The sequence below is a fragment of the Bubalus bubalis genome, chromosome 14 (assembly GCF_019923935.1).
Source record: "Bubalus bubalis isolate 160015118507 breed Murrah chromosome 14, NDDB_SH_1, whole genome shotgun sequence".
NCBI classification, from domain to species: Eukaryota; Metazoa; Chordata; class Mammalia; order Artiodactyla; family Bovidae; genus Bubalus; species Bubalus bubalis.
In genome coordinates this window covers 18,075,184-18,097,630 of record NC_059170.1, presented here as the reverse complement: position 1 = coordinate 18,097,630, position 22,447 = coordinate 18,075,184, and the positions used below count along the sequence as shown (strand labels likewise).

The 22,447-nt window shown below is 52.5% G+C and overlaps 1 protein-coding gene across 11 annotated transcripts in view; it reads left to right on the top strand.

Moving 5' to 3' along the window:
- The window catches only part of DLGAP4 (DLG associated protein 4), a 143,879-nt gene that overhangs the window by 69,961 nt on the left and 51,471 nt on the right, over positions 1–22,447 (top strand). Inside the window, exon 1 of one of the 11 annotated variants that reach the window (XM_006072464.4) lies at positions 6,549–7,588. The exons of the other annotated variants lie outside the window; for them this stretch is intronic. Within the exon in view, the coding sequence (XP_006072526.1) occupies positions 7,558–7,588 (31 nt within the window). The 5' untranslated portion in view covers positions 6,549–7,557. Of the gene's footprint in view, positions 1–6,548; positions 7,589–22,447 lie in introns of those variants that run through there. 11 annotated transcript variants of the gene reach the window in all.

Here is a 22,447-nt window from a genome sequence, read left to right as displayed (position 1 = left end):
AAGTTATGACAGTCTCTCTCTACTCAATTATGACTACTTTGGGTACATCAGGCTTCTATGGGGCCATGCTCTAAAACTTTCTGGAAGCCCTTTTGAGCAGCTGAGAACATCTACTAAATGGTACCTTATTATTTTCAAGTATTAATAAAAGATGTTGTAACCATGTTCTTGATTGGATCTGGCCCACATGTTATATCTTAACTGGCCATGACCTTGGTTTGATCTTTGTCCCCAGGCTGCATATTAATTTGAGACTGATTTACTGGCTGGAGAAGTGTTGATTGATTTATTTTCCAACTCAGCCAAGTTCTGGGCTCTCTGTATTCCCTCCAAACACTCAACACTCCCTATATCTTTTATGAATTCCACTCTTTCTTGTAAGTCCTTATCAAATCCAGCCCAGAGGCACCAGCTCTTGCTTTCAACATTTACCTGGAAACCATCTTGCCCAAATCCATTGGTTCTCTTCAAATTACTATAGATGGACAGTTTTGCCAAGCATTTTGTCTCTCCATAGTGCAAGGTCACCTTTTTTCAAGCCTCCAGTAACAACTCACTGCGCACCACTTGGTCCCGGAGACAGTGCTACATATTTTTATTTTTATTGCTCATACACCCCACTCTTGGTACCAATTTCTGTATCTATCAACTATTATCACAATAATGCCATGGAACAAGCAAGCACATCTAATTTCAGCAGCACCCAATAATACGCATTTGTTCTCATTCATGAGCTTTCCAGTCACCTAGTTTTGCTCTGCATGTCCTATATCCTTCTCCTCCTGGGACGAAAGTGCATTCCTGGAATCAGTGCCCAAGCCATGCCATGTGCTTTCCACTGAGGTGGCAGAAGTATAAGAGGGCTAAGCCCACTGTACAAGCACATTTCAAGTCTCCTGTGAACATATGGTTGGTCAAAGCAAGTCACGTGAGCCCAGAGCCAAGGTCCAGGGAAATACACTCGACCTTTTGTGGGAGAAACTGCAGTTATGTAGCAAAGGGCATGAACACAGGGAAGGGTTGAGGACTGAGGCCAAAAATTCAGTCACAGCTCATTCAGCACCTCCCATATGAATGATCCAGCATTTCTGGCTTTAAATGTAGGGGATGGCTGGGAGAAGGGGGGAGGACTTCAATTATTCTCAATTTCGGGACTTAAGCCCAAACCAAGATACTCAGGAAAGTATGGGAGGACTTCCCTGGTGGCCCAGTGGCTAAGACTCTGTGCTCCCTATGCAGAGGGCCTGGGTTCAATCCCTGGTCAGGGAACTAGATCCCGCCTGCCAAAACTAAAGATCCGGCGTTCTGCAACTAATATCTGGCACAGCCAAATTAATTAATTACTTTTAAATTAAAAAAAGAAAGTATTGGTAGCAACATCTGATACCTGCCCAGACATGTGTGCACATATAAACCTATTTGTGGACATATATAAGATTCTATACCCTTAGACCTCTATGAAAACATATAAAAGCATATACACATTGGTGTTCTCACATGTATGCACACACATACACCTAATCTCTACATACAGTTGCACATGCTCTCACATATGTGTGTGTGTCTTCTTCAAGGCTCATGCCACCTCCACACCATTGAGGAAATTGTGCCCCTACCAGATTGGAGCCACCAAAAACATCTCCCCCCTCCCCGCCGCTCTGTTTCCCCAATCAGCCCTCCATCCAAGTCTCCATAGTGACCACTACATTCTTGCTTCTCTCTACGCCACCCTCTGACTCCCTCATGCTCAGCAGGTAAACTCACCTGTCTTGCAGGAAAAGCAAAGTCACCAGATTTTCAGACCTCTGCCCAGAGCTGCATTTGGTCCCTTAGATACCTTAGTGCTGGGTTAGGAAAGACACTTAACTGTCATCTGTTGCAAAATTATCATGTCACACAATTCTTATTAGGCTTAGATTCTGTACTGCCATCTGCCACAAACATGTCATAATAAATGTATAATTCAATTATGTCTATTTTGTGAATAGCACCCTCTCCTACATGTGGCATCCTTAATCTGTGTACAACCTGTACCACCATACATGGCAGTCTTGCCCGCCACCACCTCCCTCATTACAGACACACCCTAATATGCACAGGCACCCCCTCCTGCAGCCACTGTGTCCCTGCAGGGGTCTCCTGCTCAGAAGGCTGCCCCCTGTCCTCAGCATATGTCTCCAAGAAGTGAGCCTACCGAGGGCTCTTCTGAGCCCCCAAGTTGCTAAGGGGCATGAAAGCTCTTTGTCACTGTCACGTGAGCACATATGCTCTCAGGCCATCAGTCGTCGAGTGGAAGATGTGGGGGGCAATTATTGAGACAGTGAGAGCCTGGCAGTGGCGGGCCCCTCCCCAGTGGCCATGGGCAAGGCATGGAGCTGCCCACCCACCCGCTGGGAACTGGCCAGCTTCCCAGCTGCCAGCGCTGCCTCCACAGACACCCCCTCTTTCCCTCCCCCTTTCTGACCCAGATTCCACATTCCGGAAATAGCTCTGGCAGGTGACTGGCAGGCAGGGGTCAGCCCCTACTGGGATGGTGGGGGAAGCAGCAGATACACGTTTAGGTACCTACACATGCCCCTCCCCAGCCACAGGACCTGCTGGGAAGGCCCCTGGGTACCCCTCAGTCTGCCCCATCCTCCGTCCTCTTTCTGCACTTCTGAGAAAGAAAAGAACAGAGAACGCCCTCCCTCCCACTCCTCCCATCTCTGACTCTGCCCACCTCCTTTCCTCTCCTCCCCCCCACCCTCCCTCCATCCCTTTCTCCCAGCTTCCCCTCCCCGCCATCATCTTAGCCTTCTGTCTGTCTCCCTCAGCCCTATTTCTCCCCACCACCCTCTCTCCTGTTTTAATCTCCATTTCTGGCCTTTCTCCCTCCCCAGCCTGTCTCTCTCGCACTCCCTCTGAATCACAAGAGAGGCTGTGACATCACTCAGGAGCCGCAATGGTGGTGGGCTGCAGGGTGATACCCGCCACCTGCCCCTGCCCTGTGCCAGCTGCATTCTCTGCACGGGCACATGGGTACACGTGTGTACATGCACAGAGGTGCACACACCTGGGGTCACTCTCTGGTGGTGCTTGAGGCTCTAGGGTGAGCTGGGATAGGTTGCTGGCCTGGGAAACATCCTGGATCCTTTTGGATCTAGTTTCTGCTCTGCTAAGTCACTCTGGGTGGGTCCTGACCCCTTCCTGTGCCCCAGATTCTCCGTCTATGTTGTGAGGCTTGGATTTGGAGACCACCAAACACCTCCTATCTGAGTCACAGAATGCTCTGTCCTCCTTTCTTTGTTCCCTCTCCCCTCCCCCGGAACTCCCCCAGTTTCTTCTCTGATTCATTCTCTTCTGCACAGACACAGGAAGGGAGGCTGACAAAATTCCAGTAAGCAGCCAACCTTCCAGGCAGCCTCGTCCCCCAAGCCCTCTCCCAGGCCTGACCCTCCACAGTCTCTGATTATCATGCTACAGGCTCCTGTCAGGTTGGACACTCCAGTCTCCAGAGTGTCAGGGCAGAGAGGAACCTCAAAGACCATCATGTCCAGCGATGCAAATAGGCTTCAACTCACGTGTCATTCCTGATCCCTGGAGCTCAGGACTGAGAGTGAGTTAAGCAGAGAAGTGTGGCACCATTGATTAGTGATGTCTGCTTTGGCCAGGACAGTTGCACTTATCTGACATTCCTGATTTAGCCCAGTTAATCATGCGCACACACACACACGTGTGTGCACACATACATATTGACGGATATTTTACAAAGAAACTGTAGCCTAGAAGAGGTGAGTGTCAAGTCAGGGTGACCCAGTTAGTAGGTCAAGGAGCTCTTCCCGCATCCCGGGTCAGCCTGACTTGAGTTCTGCACTATTCTGTGGGTGTTGAGGGGTGCTCATCCAGGGTTCTGGTAAAGAGCTGCAGTGTGGTCACAGGAGTTTCAAGAAGAATCATCTGGCAACATGGGCAGGATGGATTGGAGGCTGTGCAGTGGCCCAGGCAAGGCCCAGGGAGCTTGGGCAGGGAACATAGAGTCAGAGAATAATGCAAGTGTCCAGGAGACCTTCCTAGAATGAGTGATGAGGAGCCAGAATTCCTGCCTCCTGAACGAGGGCCCTCTCCACAGAGGGCACTGGGCAGAATGGGGCCTTCCTCCCTCCTTGGACCTCCTTGGGCCTTCCTTCCTCCCAGCCTTGGACCAGGAAGTCCCTGGTTAACTGAGCCACTCTCCTAAGTCCCATTTTTAGGCAGACCCGTAGAACCTTCTCAGGGAAACAGTGATTGGGCTGGTGGGCAGGCTGGAAACCCCAGGTTTCTGAATGAGACAAAAATATCCCTTACTCCCTCAAGGGTAGAGAGGTCAGGCCAAAGGAGGAGAGACTAAGGTGCTTACATTGAACCGTGGAGGCCCTAGAGTGGTGGTGAAGGACAGGAGCCTTGCCATGGGGCATCCCTTTCATTGACTAGATGTTTACTGATCCCCTACCATGAGCCAAGTGGTGGTGTAGGACCAGGAACACTTCAGTGAACAAAATGGAAACCCTGGCCTTCATAGAGAGTATGCTTTTGTTGGGTGCAGATGGGCGGGTTGGAGGACAGACAAAGCAGTCAGTATAAATAACGCAAATAAGTATATGGGGTTTTAAAAAAATATTTCTTTCTTTTGGCTGTGTCAGGTTGCAATCTTCATGTGGCATGGTCTTTTTGTGGTTGTGGTGCAGGGCACATCGTGGGCTTAGTTGCCCTGGTATGTAGGATTTTAGCGCCCAACCAGGGATTGAACCCATATCTCCTGCGTTGGAAGGCAGATTCTTAACCCCTGGACTACCAGGGATGTCCCCTAAGTACATGGTTTATTGGAAAGCAGTGTAGGGCAAGGAGTACTGGGAGGGGAGGGATATTGCAGCATAAATAGGGTACCAGGGTAGACCTCATTGAGAAACATGTTTGAGCAAACTCTTGAAGGAAGTGAGGGAGGAAGTAGTGGTGGGTACTCCAGGCTGGGAGAAGAGTGGTACAAATGCCCGGAGGCAGGAGGGCTCAGTAGCTGATGGAGGCCAAACAGGGCTGAGTGTGGTTGGGACACAGCAAGACAGGCAGGCTGTGCTTTGGGGCTTCCTGAATTTTCCTACATAATCAATCTAAAGAATAAGTGAATGATATAGGTGTAGCCTAGGGACTGTGAGAAGGGCAGAGTAAGCTAGTATTTTTCAAAGTGCCTAGGGCAGTGCCTGGCATCAAAATGGCAGTGCCTGGCATCAATATTAAAAGCAAACGGTTGCTTTTAATATTTTTGTTGTTGCTGTTTAGTCACTCAGTCATGTCTGACTCTTTTGTGCCCCTATGGCAGTAGCCCGCCAGGTTGCTCTGTCCATGGGATTTCCCAGACAAGAATCCTGGAGCGGGTTGCCATTTCTTTCTCCAGGGGATCTTCCCAACCCAGGGATCCAACCCGCATCTCCTGCATTGCAGGCAGATTCTTTAGCACCAAGCCACCAGGGCAGCCCGCTGTTATCATTATAACTTTATGCAAAAATCACAACAGTGGTATTGGAAAGACTGTATCATCTTCAGTAAATTTTTCTCCATTTTACATTTGGAAAACAGAGGTGCAGAGAAGGGCAGGGGCTTGTCTAGGTCACTTAGCAAGGCAGGTTGGGGAGCAGAAACTGGATATGCAGATGGTACACCTACTGTAGGTGCAGCCTAGAGGGATGAGGCCCGGAGCAAGGACCCGGACTGTGAGTAGGGGGACTCACAGGGGCGAGGCGGGGACTCCATGAAGTGGGGAAGCTCCATGAGTTGTGAAGGGAGTGACTTAGGAATTTACACAGCTCCTACTGCACTTGGCCCTCCAAGGTATCGTGGATGTAATGGTTTTATTTTACTAAAGAGGAAACTAAGGTTCAGGAAGTTGAATGAACATCTTGTCCAAGGTCACAGAGCCCTACTGAGGCTGAGCAGGGATCAGAACCCAACCTGCAAGACCCCAGATTAGCACAGCAAAACCAGGAGGGAGCGGTGGGGACACTAGAAACCCTTAGGACTTAGAGTCCATAGTATTGGGAGGCTAATTTGACCACACACAGGTGAGACGACCCGCTTGTGCGGAGCCTCTGCTTCCCCTGGGGAATATCCAGGTGTAGCCACGATAAACTGGTACAGACTCCCCGGGCCCCTCGCTCGCCAGGGAGCATGCGTCTCGTTCCAGCTGGAACCGGTTTGGTGGGGTCGGCTGGAGGGGCGGAGTCCCGGGTGCTCAGGCACGCGCGTGCTGACGTGGGCGCGCGCTCCCTCGCGGGGTCGGGCGGCCTGGGCGTGGGCTGGACTGAGCGCCCCGCGCGCTTGCGCACCCGCCCTGCCGGGCGCGCGCGACGGGCCACGTGCCGAAAGGGCCGCGCGCGCCCCCGCCCGCCCCGGGAGTCCCGAGCGACGCGCGCGCGCGTCTGACGCGGGGGGCGGGGGGGGGCGGGGCCGGCGCGGGGCTTTAACCCAGAGGCCCCGCCCCTCGGGCGTACAAAACCGGAGCCTCGGGCCGGGCCGCGTGAGGGAGGAGGGTGAGTGCCCGCCGCTGGCCGCAGCTGCCGCCAGCCCGTCCGTCACTTCGTCGGTCTGTCCGGTCCACGTCGTCGCCGCCGCCGCCTCAGCCCGGACGCCTGGGGCCCGCCCAGCGCCGCTCAGAGCCGCCGCGGCCCCGCGAGGAGACGGGCGCCGCCCCCGCCCGGCCCTGCCCCCGCCCTCCTCCCAGTCTGTCCGTCCGTCCGTCCTCCCGCCCGCTCGCGCTTCCGTCCTTCTGTCCAGCCACCGACCCTGGGGCCCATCTCCCCGCTCCGCCCGCTTTGTCTCTCCCTGGCTCGCTGTCTCTTTGTCTCTGCCCTCGCGCTGCCTCCCAGCCCCTCCCTCGCTCCCCGATCTCGGGTGCCCCTCAAAGCGCTCTTCTCATCCCTCAGAGTCTCCCTCTCGGAGCGCCCCTGTTCTTCGGAACTCCCTCTCTGAGCGCCCTCTCATCTTGTGGGGAGGGGGCTTTCTTTCAGAACACCTTCCATACTCCCCGCACATCCCTTGGGGATCCTCCCTTCCATCTGTCCCCCACACCCCGGGGGTCTTGCCTCCTCTTAGCCCTCCTTTCTGCAGGTTTTTGCCTCTTTTGGTGTCCCCCCTGTACGCTGGGACCTCTGATCCCTTGGGGTCTCTCCTTGGGAACCCCGAAACTCCCCAGGTCCCTGACTTCCGTACCCCCTCCCTGCCTTTCCTTGGTTTGTGCCCCAGTCGTTGTTCTCTGTCAGGACTCCGCGCCCCCCAGCCCCCTGGGTCGGGGTCCCCTGCTTTGCCTTCCCTGCCTCTCCCTGTCCTCACATCTGTCTTGCTGGTGTCACCGCTCGATGTCTCTTGCGCTGCAGACCCCTTTTTGAGGCTTCTCCTCTGCCGGGGTCTCTTGCCCCCCACCCACCCCACCCCACACCGCGCTTTCTCTGCCCCGTCTCCCTGTCTCCCCTTCTCTCCGCTCCTGTGTCTCTCCCTCTCCCCTTTTCTGTCTTTGCCGGTCTCTGGGTCTCTGACCCCCATCCGGCCCTCATGGCTTTGTGTCTGGAGCTCTTGAAGCAATGTGAGTGGTGGGGTGTCCGGGTCGGGCCGGAGTCCGCCCGCAGGCTGGCCGCGGCCGAGGCTCCATGGGGTTGGCGCTGGGGCGAGGGCTGGCGCTGGGGACTCCCCACCAAGAGGGCAAGGGGGGAGGGGCCGGGCTGTCTGGCAGAGGTGGGAGTGGGGGCCCTTCCTGCTCTGAGGCTTCTGCTTTAGTTGCTTGTGTGTGTGTGTGTGGACCGTGCCACGGGCTGGGCATCCCTGCCCGCTGGGCATCCCTGCCCGCTCGGCCCTGCATGGCCTGGCATTTTGCGATCGCTTGTGGGAAGGCCTGGGCTATTTTGGAGCCAGCAGGATGTGATATCACTTGGGCGTTTATTTAGACCCGACTGGGGGTGGGGGCTGCGTTCTTGCCAACTTGAGTAATCAAATTTTGCAGGGGGGGTTGCGGCCTCCTAGGCAGCCGGGCTGTGAGGTTTGGGGCCAGAACTTGTAAGCCACCAGACTGGGCAGGTGAACCAGGGTTTATGCTGCCTTGGTCTTGCCGAGACTGGGTTGTCATGAAGATCAAATGAAATATCTGTAAAGACACTGTGGGAACTGCCAGCCTAGCTCTAACCTGAGCCCCACAGAGGGGAAGCAGCTAGTTCATGGGCACACAGGCTAATTCATGGCAGAGTTGGGACTGGGATCTGGGCCTGGGACGCCCTGGTCCAGAGTTCTTCACCCCAAAGTCCATTGCCACCTATTATTCAGAAATACACCTGCCCTGCCAATAGGGCAGGGAACCAGCTGTCCCCATTTATGCCCCGATTCCCAGTTGTTGTTTTTCAGTTTGTAAAGGTAGGTGGTGTGCCCAGTGGGATGTCTGTGTTGGGAGGCTGTCGGATTTTCTGTGTTCCATCCCATTGTTGTTTAAGGGTGGTCCTGCTTGTCCAGTGGCACTTGGGAATAAAGTCAGTCAGTTTGTGGTTGTGAGCCCCACCTGCTTTGCCGGCTTCCAGTAGAGCAGGGGAACAAAGGCCCTGGCTGAGAGATGCTCCGCAGACAGCTGGGGTCCGCTGTCAGGGAGCCTCAGACGTCCCAGAACTTTGGAGCAGGAGATCAGATCAGCTATGATAGCTCCCTTGTCTTACAGACAAGGTCCAGAGAGCACAGAGGGTTCAGCCAGGACTCCTGCATCCTCTTCTGTAGCACTGCCAGACCGGTCACAGTCAGGCGGGTGTCACCTGCTTACTGGTGTATAATGACAATTTCCAGCATCCATTGACCTTTTATTGTGGGCCCCGAGCTTGACATGTTACACAGATTTCTTGCAGTGGGGAGGAGAAAGGGCTTGGTTTCTGGTCTAGAAGTGGGAGGATCAGGGTGTGGTCCCCACATCACACCGTCTCAGGGAGGCTGCTTTTCCCTGGGCTTCAGCTTCCATATCTGCAACATGGGAATGATCTTCCTTGTCCTCAGACTGATTCTGAAATCATGGGATCCCTAAAGAAATTCTGGGCGGCAGACTGCCAAGGTTCTATTCTCGGCTCTGATGCTAAGATGCTGTGTGACTTCAGACAGGTGTCTTCCTCTATCTGTATTTTTCCTTCAAAAAAATGAGGAAGTTGGGTGTTGTGGTCTTGGAAGTACTTTCAGCTCTGACATTTGAGGATTTTTTTTTTTAAACACCTGTGGTTTGTTTTTTTTTTAATTATGAATGACATTTGAGGATATTGAGGTAACTGAAGGGCCACCTATTTGTACCTACATCTCGTCTTACCTGTAAAAGTGTGTGTGATCACAAAATAACAGAATGTGTTGAGCGCTGCCAGGTGTGTGCTGATGATACACTGTGGGCTTTCATCAGAGAGAGACCTTGTTCGGGCAAAGAGAACAGAGACACTTCCAGAAGGAGGCAGTGCTTGAGCTGGGCCCCTATACCCGACACGTACTGCCTCTTATAGGAACTGTTCCAAACAAAAGAAAGAGTATGGGATTTTGAGTCGAAAATGCCTGGTTTTAATTGTTCTCCACTCACTGCGGGTGTAATCTTGGTCTAGTTACTCTCTTTCAACTTCGGCTTCTTCATCTGGACTCAAGATAATCATATTTATGCTGCAGGGTCATGGTGAGGAGTGAGCTTCTATATTTAAAAATACCTAGTACACAGTAGGTGACTTCTCAGGTAGCCCAGGGGTGAAGAACCCACCTGCCAGTGCAGGAGATATGGGTTCAATTCCTGGATCAGGAAGATCCCCCTGGAGAAGGAAAGGGAACCCACTCCAGTCTTATTGCCTGGAAAATCCATGGACAGAGGAGCCTGGTGGGCTGCAGTCTATGGGGTCACAATGAGTCCTTCACGATTTAGCAACTGCGCACGTGTGCAATACACAGTAGGCATTTAATAAATGGGAGCCTTCACCTCCAAGTAATATCTGGATCCCTTTTTCCTTTATGGGAACAAGAAAGAGGCCCAGCCTCTCCCACTACCCCCCTGTGGCTGGGGTTCAGGTAACAAGGAAAGCACCTTCTGGCTGTTCTGATGTATAATAGCAGTAATCCTCTAATCTCTCCCTCACTGTGTGAGACCTTGTATAATCTGCCAGGCTCTTTCTTTGCTCATTGTTCCCCACAACAGTCCTGGGAGGAAGTCAGAAGCCAGTGGAGTTCTCCCTGTTTCACAGGTGAATGAAGCATAGGGGGCCCAGGGAGGGCCCTGTGCCCAGGCCTCTTGACTTTTCTTCCCCTGTAACCACAATGTTGCTCCACATTTACTGCTGCCTGGTAGCCTACCCCTCGGGCCACCTTCTCTCCATCTGGCATCTGTTCTGCCAGGAGGGTTTGCTTGACATTTCCCCAGCCTCTGAGCTCATCTCAGATTTAAAGAGACTAGCTTGAGTTTGGGTGGGGACTGAGTCACCACCTTCCTCCACTTTCTTACCCTGAGCTACAGCCAGACATGTCCAGAGGGCCACCACCGTAGACCTGCTGGTCATAGACCCTGCATACAACAGGCATTCCTCCCAGAAGCTCAGGTGGCGCTCTCTGGGCTCTCCAGGGAGGGCAGGCTGCAGGGAGGCTCCATATGTATTTCTTCACACCTAGGGGGTCTGGAAGCACAAGCCACACTGAGTTGTTGCCTGGCCTTTCCTGCTTCTAGCCCTTATGTGTGCTCTGCCCTCCCCCATGGTGCCTCGCTTCCCTTGGAGGCCACATAGTCACATGCCTCCTCTTCCAAGAAGTCTGTGATTGCTGCCTCTGGCTGGAGTCAGATTGTGAATTTAGTCTGCACTCGATGAAAGTGTGACCTTGAAGATCACCTCTCTCTGCCTCTGTTTCCTCATAAAATTTAGGCTCCACATCTTGACACAGTTCAGGCTTCTGAGCCTATCCCCAAAGGGTCTCAGTTGACAGGTCTGGGGGCAGGAATGAGCTTTTTAAACCAGCCCCCTGGAGGAGGCTGATGCTGAGGGCTTGTGGATTGCACTCGGGGAAAAACTGAACTGAGCGATTCCTGGCCTGGGATCACAGTTTGGCTTGTCCCTGCTGTGTGACCTTGGACTGATCGACTTTCTGCACCTCACTTTTCTTCTGGGTCAGAAAGGGATGGAAATGCATTTCTCCCATGTTGCTCTGAGAACGTGAACTGGTATCAGAAAGGTCCTGCAAGACATGGGAGCGTGTCTGCCACACTGGGTGTGGGGGACTGTGCTAGGCGGTTTCTGGCATTATCGCACTGCATTATTGCAACAGTCCTGTGATACGGGTCCCAGTATGATCCCGAACTGACAGGTGGGGAGACTGGTCCCTCATCGTGCTGTTTGTTTCAGGCAGGATTGGTTGTTTCCAGAAAGAGGTTACCAACTTGCCCTGCTCAGTCCCTGCAGTAGACGCCGTCAGCCCTGGCCAGGGTAGGGGCTGTGAAGTTGAACAGCTGGGCAGGAGTGCAGTGCAGTCAGCAACAGGGATTGAATGAGGTTGTCCAGGTGTGTGCTGTGCGTGCCTCTCAGGTTCTCAGGTTTCCTAGTCCTGTGGGAGGGGAGGCACAGCTGCCTCCCGTCCCTCAGCCTGTGTTGGAATCAGCTGGTTTGTCACCCTCCCACTCCTGGGAACCAGGGAAGACAAAAATCTATATTCTGGAGTTAAAAGATTATTGTTGTTTGTTTCACTATAAGAAGCAGGCCCAGGGAGGGGAAGGGACAGGGGGTGCCTAGCACTCCAGAAGACCATGTCAGGACCAGGCAAGAGCCACCGCCCTGCCTCCCTGCCCAGGTCTCCCACATTTCTCTGTCCCTGGCCTGGATTGCCTGGGGAGAGCTGGTGCACGGAGGCTCCGTTTGGCCAGTGTAGAGGAACAAGAGCCAGAAAAGTGATCCCAAGTGGTTGAAGCTGGACCCGGCTTAGCTGAATTGGGCTTGGAAAACACTCTCTGACCAGCGGTTTGCCCTCCCAGCCCTGGGCCGGGCTCTGAGAGGATGGGAAAGACCAGACAGACAGGGCCTCTGCCCCTGGGAACTCAGGCTCTGACAAGGGAGACAAGGCCTACAATTATGAGAGACTGTGTGACAGTCTGTAATTAAGCATCTGCTGAAGAAAGGCATTGTCTGAGGAGGAAGAAGTGAGCGTGAGCCAGAGGAAACAAGAGCCCTTGAGAGGGGGACTGGATTCAGAGACTGGCATTGGGGCTGGCATTCCTGGGGATGGTTTCTCCAAAGGCAGAGGTGCGGGGACTGGACACGGTGAGCATATGTTTTGGAAACAGTGAGTAGACAAGTTTAGCTGCCGCTCTGGGAGGGCCCAGAAGGTTGTAGGCCGCATTGAACTTGAGCCGAAGAGCAGAGGCTTTGGAGAGCCATGGAAGGTTTTAGAGCCAGAGCAGCACAACTGGAGGATTTTTTTCAAGATGAGTCAGGTTGGGTGAGTGGGACTGAATGAAAGTGGTGACGGGAGGAGCTTTGCAAGCAGCCTGGAGAAGGGAGAGGGCGGGGTGCAGGTGGAGCCCGTGGGAGGGGGAAGGGCCAGTTGGGGTGCAGAGGATGTGTGTTCCCTGAGGAGAGCCCAACTAGGGGCCTGATGGGCCAGTGGGAAAGATACTGGGTGTTGCTATTTGGAGCAGGAAATAACAGTCTGAGCGCATTGCTCGTCCACCTGCTCTGTGCCAGGCTCCGTGCCAGGGCCTCCATGGGTGCTCTCGTGAAATCCTCTAAGCCCGAGGCAGGCAGACTTACCATCCCCCTTTTACAGATAAGGAACATGTGGCTCAGACCCAAGGCTGACTGCAAACACTGGCTCTCCCAGTTCAGCTCACCTTCTTAGAAAGGAACCTCCTACTGTTAGGGTCCTGGGAATCTGAACCTTCTTGACCCTTGAATTGAGACCCTTGAATTAATACATCCCCTGGGCTTCCCAGGCAGCGCTAGTGGTAAAGAACCCGCCTGCCGATGTAGGAAATGTGAGAGACCTAGGTTCGATCCCTAGGTGGGGAAGATCCCCTGGAGGAGGTTAGGACAGTTCACTCCGGTATTCTTGCGTGGAGAATGCCATGGCCGGAGGAGCCTGGTGGGTTATAGTCCTTGGGGTCACAAAGAGTCGGACATGACTGAAGTGACTTAGCACACATGCATGCACAAATATATCCCCTACAGCCCACACGCCCCCTGGTTTCTAAAGACCTGGAAGACTGGGGCTGAGAACCAGCTCAGAATTCCTTAAGATGGAAGCATCGGAGAACTGAAGGGCCTTCACATCAGCCATTTTACTCACCAGGCTGTGAGCAGTCTCCAGAGCTGGGCCTCCTGTGTCTGGTCCAACTGTGGGCACGTCCATGACTGGGCACACTGGAATTCTCCTCCGGCCTCCTCCCCCACCCCCGAGAGAGAGTGTTCCCTGGCCCAGCCACAAAGGCAGGAAGGGACTTGTCCAAGGTCATCTCAGCACAGGAGAGCTGGGTGATGAAACCCAGTTCTCCTCTCCCAGGCTGCAGCCAGGGATGCCCACTGGGCAGAGGGAAGGCGAGGGCGAGTGGCTACAAGGGGAGGCAGCGGTGGCTGGTCACAGTGCGTGGCTTGGAAACCAGTGGCCAGCCCTCGGTGTGCCCCCTTGAGCAGAGCCTTGGCCGGGGGTCTTGGCACAGCTTCCATGCTCTGCTGCCCACTCCGCCCTTGTCTGCAGTAAACACCCCTGGGACCCTTGTGCCAGTGCTAGTGATAAGTCACTAGTCTTATCTGACTCGTGCAACCCCATGGGCTGCAGCCCACCAGGCTCCTCTGCCCATGGGATTCTTCAGGCAAGAACACTGGAGTTGTTTGCCATTTCCTCCTCCAGGGGATCTTCCCAACCCAGAGGTTGAACCCACGGCTCCTATATTACAGGCTAATTCTTTCCCACTGAGCCACCAGGGAATATGTTGGCATGTAGTCTCTGAGCCTTGGGGTTTACAGGGTACAATTGTAACTGCTCCCACAATTTTCATATCAGAAAGCAGGGCAAGAGTTTCAATGAGGGATTTTTGTGCTCCTTTGGAACAGACTGAGCCTGAGAAGCCTGAGAAATTATGCAGACATTGGAGGAGTGAACTAGAGCGCCCTATGCTGTCCCTTTCGATTGTAGTCATTCATTTGGTCAGTGCTTTACCACTTGCCAGGTGCTTTGTGGTAAATGTGATCGTTCTCAGGTATATTCATTCTTTTTATTTTGTTCTCAGCACATAGTTTTGAATCCTTAATGTTTGTGTAGCCCGTTTTTGATTTGCAGAGAACTTATCCACCTTATCTCAGATTCTTATCCAGCCCTAGGAGATCACTACTGTTCTTGTCATCCTCATTTTCCAGAAAGTGACTTGACCAAGGTCACTCTGGGATTTACTGACTGAGCTGTTGTTCACTTATTCAACAAATATTTATTAAGTGCCTGCTGTGTGCCAGGTGATGAGCTGGGCCTGGGTATACAGTGACCAGGAGAGCCATCTAGAGACTTAGCTTCTGACCTCCCAGAGTCCACCGAACCTTCAGGGTCTAGCAAGGATCCACGCCAGTGCTCCTTCCCCCCACCCTGGGCTCTTTCCACTGCAGAGCCCTAGAATTTGGGCATGAGGCTTAACACCTAAATTGTTGTAGCCTGTGAGCCTTCAACCTGGAGCATCATGATAAAGCAAGCCAAGACAGCAAGTCTCCACAAACTGAACCTCAAGAGTGACAAAGGAGGTCTTCGGTAATGACTTAATTATTAACAAGAAGGTGAGGGAGGGCATCTCTACAGAAGGCCATCTGCTTCTCCCCAGGGGGATGGAAGTCGCCCAAGGGCGGCCGTACCTAAGATCCTGGCCTGAATTTTCTGCCACCTTCAAATATTTGATTACAGTCTGCACAGATGTGGAGCCCTGTGGCCATGTGCTAAGCTGGGGACCCTCCTTGCCTCCTTTAATATTAAATGAGACAAAATAAAGGCATATCGTGGGATATCAGTCTGGAAGGAACTCTCCCAGCCTCCTCACTTTCCCATGAGTGGGAACCACGTATCAGAGGGGAAGGGACTTGCCAGTATCCCATATGGAGAGAGATTCTTTTCCCCCTTTCTGTCTTACCAGCCCAACTTAGTTTCCCCAGTCCTTCTGGAGGAACTCCCCCTTCCCAACTGTACCTGTTGAGCATTCAAAGCCCTCTTCAAGTCTTTCTTATGCCTTAAGGCCAAGTTTTTTCCTCCTGAGTCTTCCCTGCTACTTTCTCCCCTGCCAGAGCCCTGTGGTGTCCAGGCGGCCTCCGTCTGCTCTCGGAGGCTGACCACCTGTTCTGCACGGCGACCAGCAGCCCTGAGGAAGCTTCAGAATCCAGATGTCTGGGCCTTGCCCCCAGGGAATGCAATGTCTGTCACCTAGAAGAAAGCTTCCCTTGGTACATTTTGCTGGAGTTCTTTTTTTATGTGCAAAAGTTATGCTTCTCTTGAGAAAGCAATCCACGTAGGTGGTTAAACATTTCAAACTTGTAGGGGAAAAAAAGGCCAGTGACAGTTGTCTGTCTCCCACCCAAGCTCCTAGATAATCACTGTCAAACAGGCTTGGTGTTTTCCTCCAGAAATATTCTGCATACGTGGGCAGCTGTGTCCATCAGTACATCCGGTTTTACTGCCTACTGCCCTTGCTGTTCTGTTCCTTGTCGTCTTCACGCAAGACTGTCTCTGTGGCAGGTTATTCCTGCGCGTGGCCGTGTAGTCCGTTGGCAGATGGGCCATCCGTTGTTTATCCGGTCCTCTGCTCAGGGACTTTTATGTTGTTCCCAGCCTTGCTGTTACGAACACCGTTCCTCACTTGGCCATAAGTATGTGGGCAGGCATCACTGTGGGCGCCATTCCTGCAAGTAGAATTGCTGTTTCCAAGAATCTGTGCACCTAAAATTCTATTATCTTCTTTTGCATCCTGAAAATCTGTATGTTTTGTAAAGTACTGTGGTTAGGTATTGACATGACTGAGCGACTGAACTGAACTGAACTGATGCTGATCCAGCCCAGAGACGGGGAGGCCGACCAGTGTCACTCAGCAGTGGTCAGCCAGTGAGATGTCTCTGGAGTAAGGTTCAGATGGTGGGGGGGGAATGAAGGGAAGAGGTGGGCTGGGGGACACATCAGAAGTGGAGCCAGAATAGGGGGAGGGATGCTGTTATAGGTACCTGGGGACCTGTTTGTGACTTGTGTCCAGGGAGAGATGACTGCCCCTACACACACACACACACACACACACACACACACACACTCCTCCTCCTCCTCCTCCTCCTTCCTCTGCTTCTCTGGTGTGTGCCACACCTGCTTGGCAGCAGCTAGGCCAGTGAGCTCATTGGTCCAGCAAATATTTACTTGGGTCCTGAATCCAGTTCTGGCTTGGCCACTATGTCTCTGTGCCTTTCCGAGCCTCAGTTTTCCTCATCTGAGAGATGGGGAGGCCCCTCCCTGCCTTTCTCATGTCACCAGGCTCCATCTCACCAGTGGGGAGATGTGGTAAACCAACCAGGGGGAAAACTCTGAAAAACAGATGGCAGTGGTCTTAGCCATACCGTGGCCGGCACCCCGGGGTCAGCAGAGAGTGAAGTTTGGACCCACCCTGGGTGGGCTGCTGTCATTCTTGGCAGATGGCCTTGACCCTTGAGTCAGGAGTTTCCAGGCAGCTGTTGGTGTTTCCTCTTGTACCAAGACTGGGTTGGGCTCATCTCTGGGGTCTTCCTGACTTTGCTCTGTCCCAGGGGCTGCTCAGGATAAAAAAGTTGACAGGTTGGAGAGAGACAAGACAGGAAGATGAGGGAGGGTCTCCACACAGCAGCCAGAGTTTTGCGTCCTCCCACAAGCCCACAGGAAGACCCACAAGGATGACCCAAAAGGTCATCCTCTGGTCATTTCTGCAGCTCTTTTCAGTTCTCAGTGGTGGCGGGGATGAGGAAGGGGAAGTTCTGTCCTTTTTCTAGTTTAAAAGAACACTTGAAATCACTAGCCGAGTTCCTCCTCCTGTTTTATCAGTGGGGAGACTGAAGCTGAGGTTGAGGCCCTCCTCCCAAGTGAAAAGTCAGGTGTTCAGCCCTTAACTCTCACTATCTCTCCCACGTTGTCCCCGTCTTTAGTTTCGCTTTGGGGTTAAAACCCAAAGTGAAAGAAAAAGATAAAGCAGGAAGCAGCCGCCCAAGACCCAGCCCAGGCCACAGTGGGCCCTGGGGGGCCTCACAAGGCCTCGCTGGCAGGGGAACAGGCCTCTTTCCGACTGGCTCCCACCCTGGTTCTGGGGGCCTGGCTGGGTGGGGGCCGGGCAGGGCCCCGCCAGGAGAGGCGCCAGGCTGCAGACAGGCGGTGGCCTCCTGGCCGGGCCCACGCTGTCTGGGAGACGGCCAGTTCGACGGGTTCCCCCCGGTAAAGTCAGCCTCTCCCGGGTGTGGCCCCAGGTGGGAAGCAACTGCCTTTGAAACTCCCGTCCTTCCGGGGCAAGGCTGGGCTGGAGCTGGGCCCGTGTTGGCCTGGGAAATCAACCCTGGCTTCCCGAGTCCAGCTTGCACAGAGCAGTTCCAGTCTCTCTGAAGGTAAGAGCTAGCGCCCGTCTCCACTGAGAAAGCTTTTAAACTTTCAGTCCCTCTGGGCACTTACCTTACCCTCTGGTGGTTTCAAGGACCCAGATGGCCTGAAAGCCTTTTGTCCTGATTGTGCTTCCAGCCCCAGAGGCTTAGAGAGGATGGGGCGTGGGAAGCAGGAGCCGTGCTTCTCCAGGAGTCGATAGGTGGCCTCCAACAAGCCCCTGGATCTCAGGTTCCCCATTTGTTTCTTGGCAGGAGCTAGAGCCTTCTAGCTCTGCCGTTCAGCCAAATCGATCTTGGTCCCTCGGGAGCTAGTGAGAAAGTTCTAACACGCTTTGGGTTCACCCGTGTGTTTCAGAGATGAACTGTTGCCTAACTACCTGGGGTCTCAAGTTCCTGTTTCTCTGTGCTTTTTCTAAGGAAACTCTCAGCCTTGCCAAAGCAGATATGGTAACAATTTGGTTGCTTCAACAAATAGGATTTTTTGTCCACCTCTCTTCCCCTCCTCTGCACAATCCCAAGGTCCCCAGGCACAGAGCCATGTTGGTTCAAGTCTGCTCCGGGGGCACACACTGGGCACACAGCAGGTGATCTGGACATTGTGGCTGAGTGACTGCACTGACCATCCACACTGGACCGTGCTGCTCCCCTGGGAGGCAGAACCGGGCGCTTACAAAGCCCACATGCCAGGGGCCGTGCAGCCCGTTAGCTAAGAGCATAGATGTGGAGTCATACTGCCGGGTTCCAGATCCTAGACTGCTGCCTGGAGCTGTGAGGCTTTGGCAAGTTGCTTAACCTCTCTGGGCCTCAGTTTCTTCATCTGCAAAATAGAGGCGATAATACTGGTATCACACGAGTTACAGTGTGAGGATGAGAGTGAGTGTGTGTGTATGTATGTGTGTAAAGCACTCAGCTCGGTGCTGGGCACAGTGGGAGCACTTAAGAAATGTTAGCCCTGTTCTTATTGATATCCAGCGAAGATTTGGAATATTTAAAGACCATCCCTGTCCCATGCCTGAAAAAGTTCAGATGCACCTGGTATCTGGAGAGGAGTTGGTCATCTGATGGCTGTTTGTTGAGTGTGGGGCTCTGATGGGGAAGATAAAGCCAATCAAGGCAGGCTTTAGAGAGGACCTCAAAAGCTGGGCAAACTCCAAGTGGATGGAGATTTTTAGGGGAGGGCGCCTAGGGTAGGAGAGGGAAGTCCAGGGGCCTAGGGATCTGAGTCAGGCTAGAGAAGCCTGCTCAGGGCCGTCAGAGTCCACCAGGCACTCAGCCAGGGTTTATTTCGGCACGGTCATCACTCCATTGGGCAGTTTGCTTCCTCGGGCTGTGATGAGGAGTCTGCTCTTATGCGTTATGAATACAGTAAAAGATCCAGGCTCTCCTGGAGCATTCTTGCCTTCCCAGGCTGCATGAGGTGCTGTCGGCCCAGCACAGGGAGTGGTAGCAGTCAGGAGGTGTCAGCCTGCAGGGTGGGAGGAACTGGGCTTGTCCGACAGTACCTATGAAGGCAGGGCAGCCAGGGCTACTGTACCACAGCAGTTTCCTCAAAGGGGCACGCGCAGCATGGTGTGGGAACAATCCAGGGGAAGAGGACTTGGGTTCATCCCAGCCAGCTCCTCCCCGCCCCCACCTCCACGCCCCTTTCCAAACAATCGGCCATTCATGCCAGGTGCTGAGCCAGGGGAAGAAGAGGGAACAAGACAAACTTGGTCTCTTTCCTCAGGGAGCTTGGAGATTCCATCTGAGCAAGTACCCATACACAGGATTCTGTCTAATTGAGATCAGATCCCTGAAGGAAACATAGTTGCTGAGAAAGAGGATGGGGAAGGCACCTCAGGGAAAGTGGGGTGGAGGATGGCAAGGAGGCAGGCCAGGGCAGATTGGGAACTGCAAGGGGCAAGATCCTGAGGTGTAAGGCGTTTGGTGTATGGAGGGAACTGGGACAGGTTCTGGTCTGAAAGGGTCTGCAAGGTCAGGGCTGGGTGGCTGGGCTTGGTGAGCCTGGTTAAGTATCATCAGAGCTTCCAAATACTTACATCATCATCACTGTCATCATCAGGTTTTCATACTGATCATTAGTCATCAAGAAAACCTTCAGCACTCCCTACTTACTGCTAACGCCCTTTCACATACTGCTTCAGCAGTGCACAGAGCCCTGTTGCTTCCCTTGCTGAGGGAGGCGGGTTGCAGTTCATACTACTGTTCTTAGAAGTGATGGAACAGAGAGGTCAAGTGACTTAACTGGAGTCACACAGCTTAACCAAGATTTGAAATCCTGATTCACTACTCTTTCTTTTCTGCCAACTGCTTTTGTTTAAGAAGGCCAAAGCAGAAGTTTCTGCTGCTTTTTAGCCAGATTGCCATTCCAAAATGGCTCATGATCAGTCGTACCCAACTCTTAGCGATCCTTTGAATGGCAGCTTGCCAGGCTCCTCTGTCTGTGGGATTTTTCAGGCAAAAATACTGGAGTGGGTTGTTGCCATTTCCTCTTCCAGGGGATATTCCTGACCCAGGGATCAAACCCACGTCTCTTGCATCTCCTGCATTGCAGGCAGATTCTTTACCCACTGAGCCATTGGGGAAACCCAGTTTAAAAGTTTTTGTGTAGAATGATGTCATAGTGATTGTGTTAGGGCACTGGGATTAAAGTGACTTTTTAACTTTTCTATACTGTTATATAATATATTTATAGTTCTTTTTTTGTTTTATTTTAAAAAATGTTTATTTGCGTTGAGTCTTAGTTGCAGCCCACAGACCCTTTAGTCGTGGTGCGTGGCCTCTGGAATGCACAGGCTTCAGGGGTTGTGGCGCACGGGCTTATTGCTCTGTGGCATGTGGGATCTTGGTTCCCAGACCAGGGATCCAGCCTGCATCCCCTGCATTGCCAGGTGGGTTCTTAACCATTGGACCATTAGGGAAGTCCCGAGTTTTAATTTTTTAACCTCCACATTTACCTTCCTTCTATCTCCTTTCCAAGGTTCTGATACTAACACATCCATCTCTACCCTTGTAGACCTCCAGTCTTTTTAATTTTCTATTTACATTTTAAAAATTTTGTTTATTATTTAATTTTGTCTGCACTGGTTCTTCATTGCTTAGCTCAGGCGTTCTCTAGCTGGAGCAGGTGGGGACTGCTTTTCTTTGCAGTGTGTGGGCTCCCCGTTGCGGTTGTGGAGCGCACGCTCTAGGTGTGAGGGCTCAGTAGTTGCGGCTCCCGTGCTCTAGAGCGCAGGCTCAGTAGTTGTGGTGCACAGGCTTAGTTGCTCCACAGCAAGTGGGATCTTCCGAGACCAGTGATCAAACCTATGTCCCCTGCATTGGCAGATGGAGTCTTAATCCACTGCACCACCAGGGAAGCCCTATTTGAATTCTGGTGTTCCCCCCACCTTTTACAATTTCTATTTCCTGAATCTCAGGAAATAGTCTCAGATTATTAGTCAGCCCCTGCTCATAAATACATTTAAGTCAGATCAGAAAAGTCATGCTTAAAGTAGCTTTAAATATTTTATTTGTGACTTCTGGATTTTGGTGAAAAATCAGTGTGATGCCTGGGGCTCATTTGTAGAGGATTCCTCAGTGGACTCTCACTAGCCCTTTTTATTTTAATTGTGGTTAAGTAAACATAAAGCTTCACCGCTGAAGCTGTTTTAAGTGCACAGTTCAGTAGTGTGAAGTACAGTTCACGTCTTGTACAGCTGTCACTGCCCTCCATCTCTTTTTATCTTTGCAGAGCTGAGACTCTGTACCCGTTCCCTCCTCCTCCAGCCCCTGCAAATCGCACTTCTACTTTCTGTTTCTGTGGCCGGGTACCTCATGCACTGGCCCATTTTAAGGAGGTATATTTGAAAGGAGGAGTAGGTGGTGTCTGAATAACAAACTCTTTGGGTTAACTCTCCAAGTTAATGCACACCGCAGCCCTCAGCTTTATGTGGCTGGGTTCCAGCAGAATTTTTAAAAGGCTGCTTATCTCCCAGGAGGGCTGTCTCCCCAGAGGCAGCCTTGGTTCCCACGCCTGCGGTGGCTGTGTGGAGCCTGGGCACAGCTTCAGGATCCTTCTTAACACAGGCAGGTGCTATAATCAACCAGAAGCAGCACACCCAGTGGAAACTGTGCCATTCCCGCCTAGTGCCGTGCCCAGCCTTTACAGATCAGGGTCAGTCCTAGGAGGGGAAGGGACCATTTAAGGGGTAAGTGATGTCACAGGTCTCTTTGTGAGAGCGGAAAAGGGCCTGGCAGGACAGCCCGAAGCCTGGGGGAGGCGGATGATAGGTAATGCTTGCAAAACATTGGGGCAGAGCAGCTCCCAGAGGGGTGGAAGGTAAGGTCAAGGTCAAGGTCAAGTCCTCTTTCTCCAGGTGCTCTTCAGAATGCTGGCTTGGGCTTGAGGTCTGTATAAAAGTAAACCAGGCCCCTCCATCCATGGGATTTTCCAGGCAAGAGTACTGGAGTGGGTTGCCATTGCCTTCTCCACCAATACAGTATACTAACGCATATATATGGAATTTAGAAAGATGGTAATGATAACCGTGTATGCGAGACAGCACAAGAGACACAGATGTATAGAACACTCTTTTGGACTCTGTGGGAGAGGGAGAGCGTGGGATGATTTGGGAGAATGGCATTGAAACATGTATAATATCATATATGAAACGAATCGCCAGTCCAGGTTTGATGCATGATACAGGGTGCTTGGGGCTGGTTGCACTGGGATGACCCAGAGGGATGGTACAGGGAGGGAGGTGGGAGTGGGGTTCAGAATGGGAAACACGTGTACACCCGTGGCGGATTCATGTTGATGGCAAAATCAATACAATATTGTAAAGTAATTAGCCTCCAATTAAATAAATTTATAT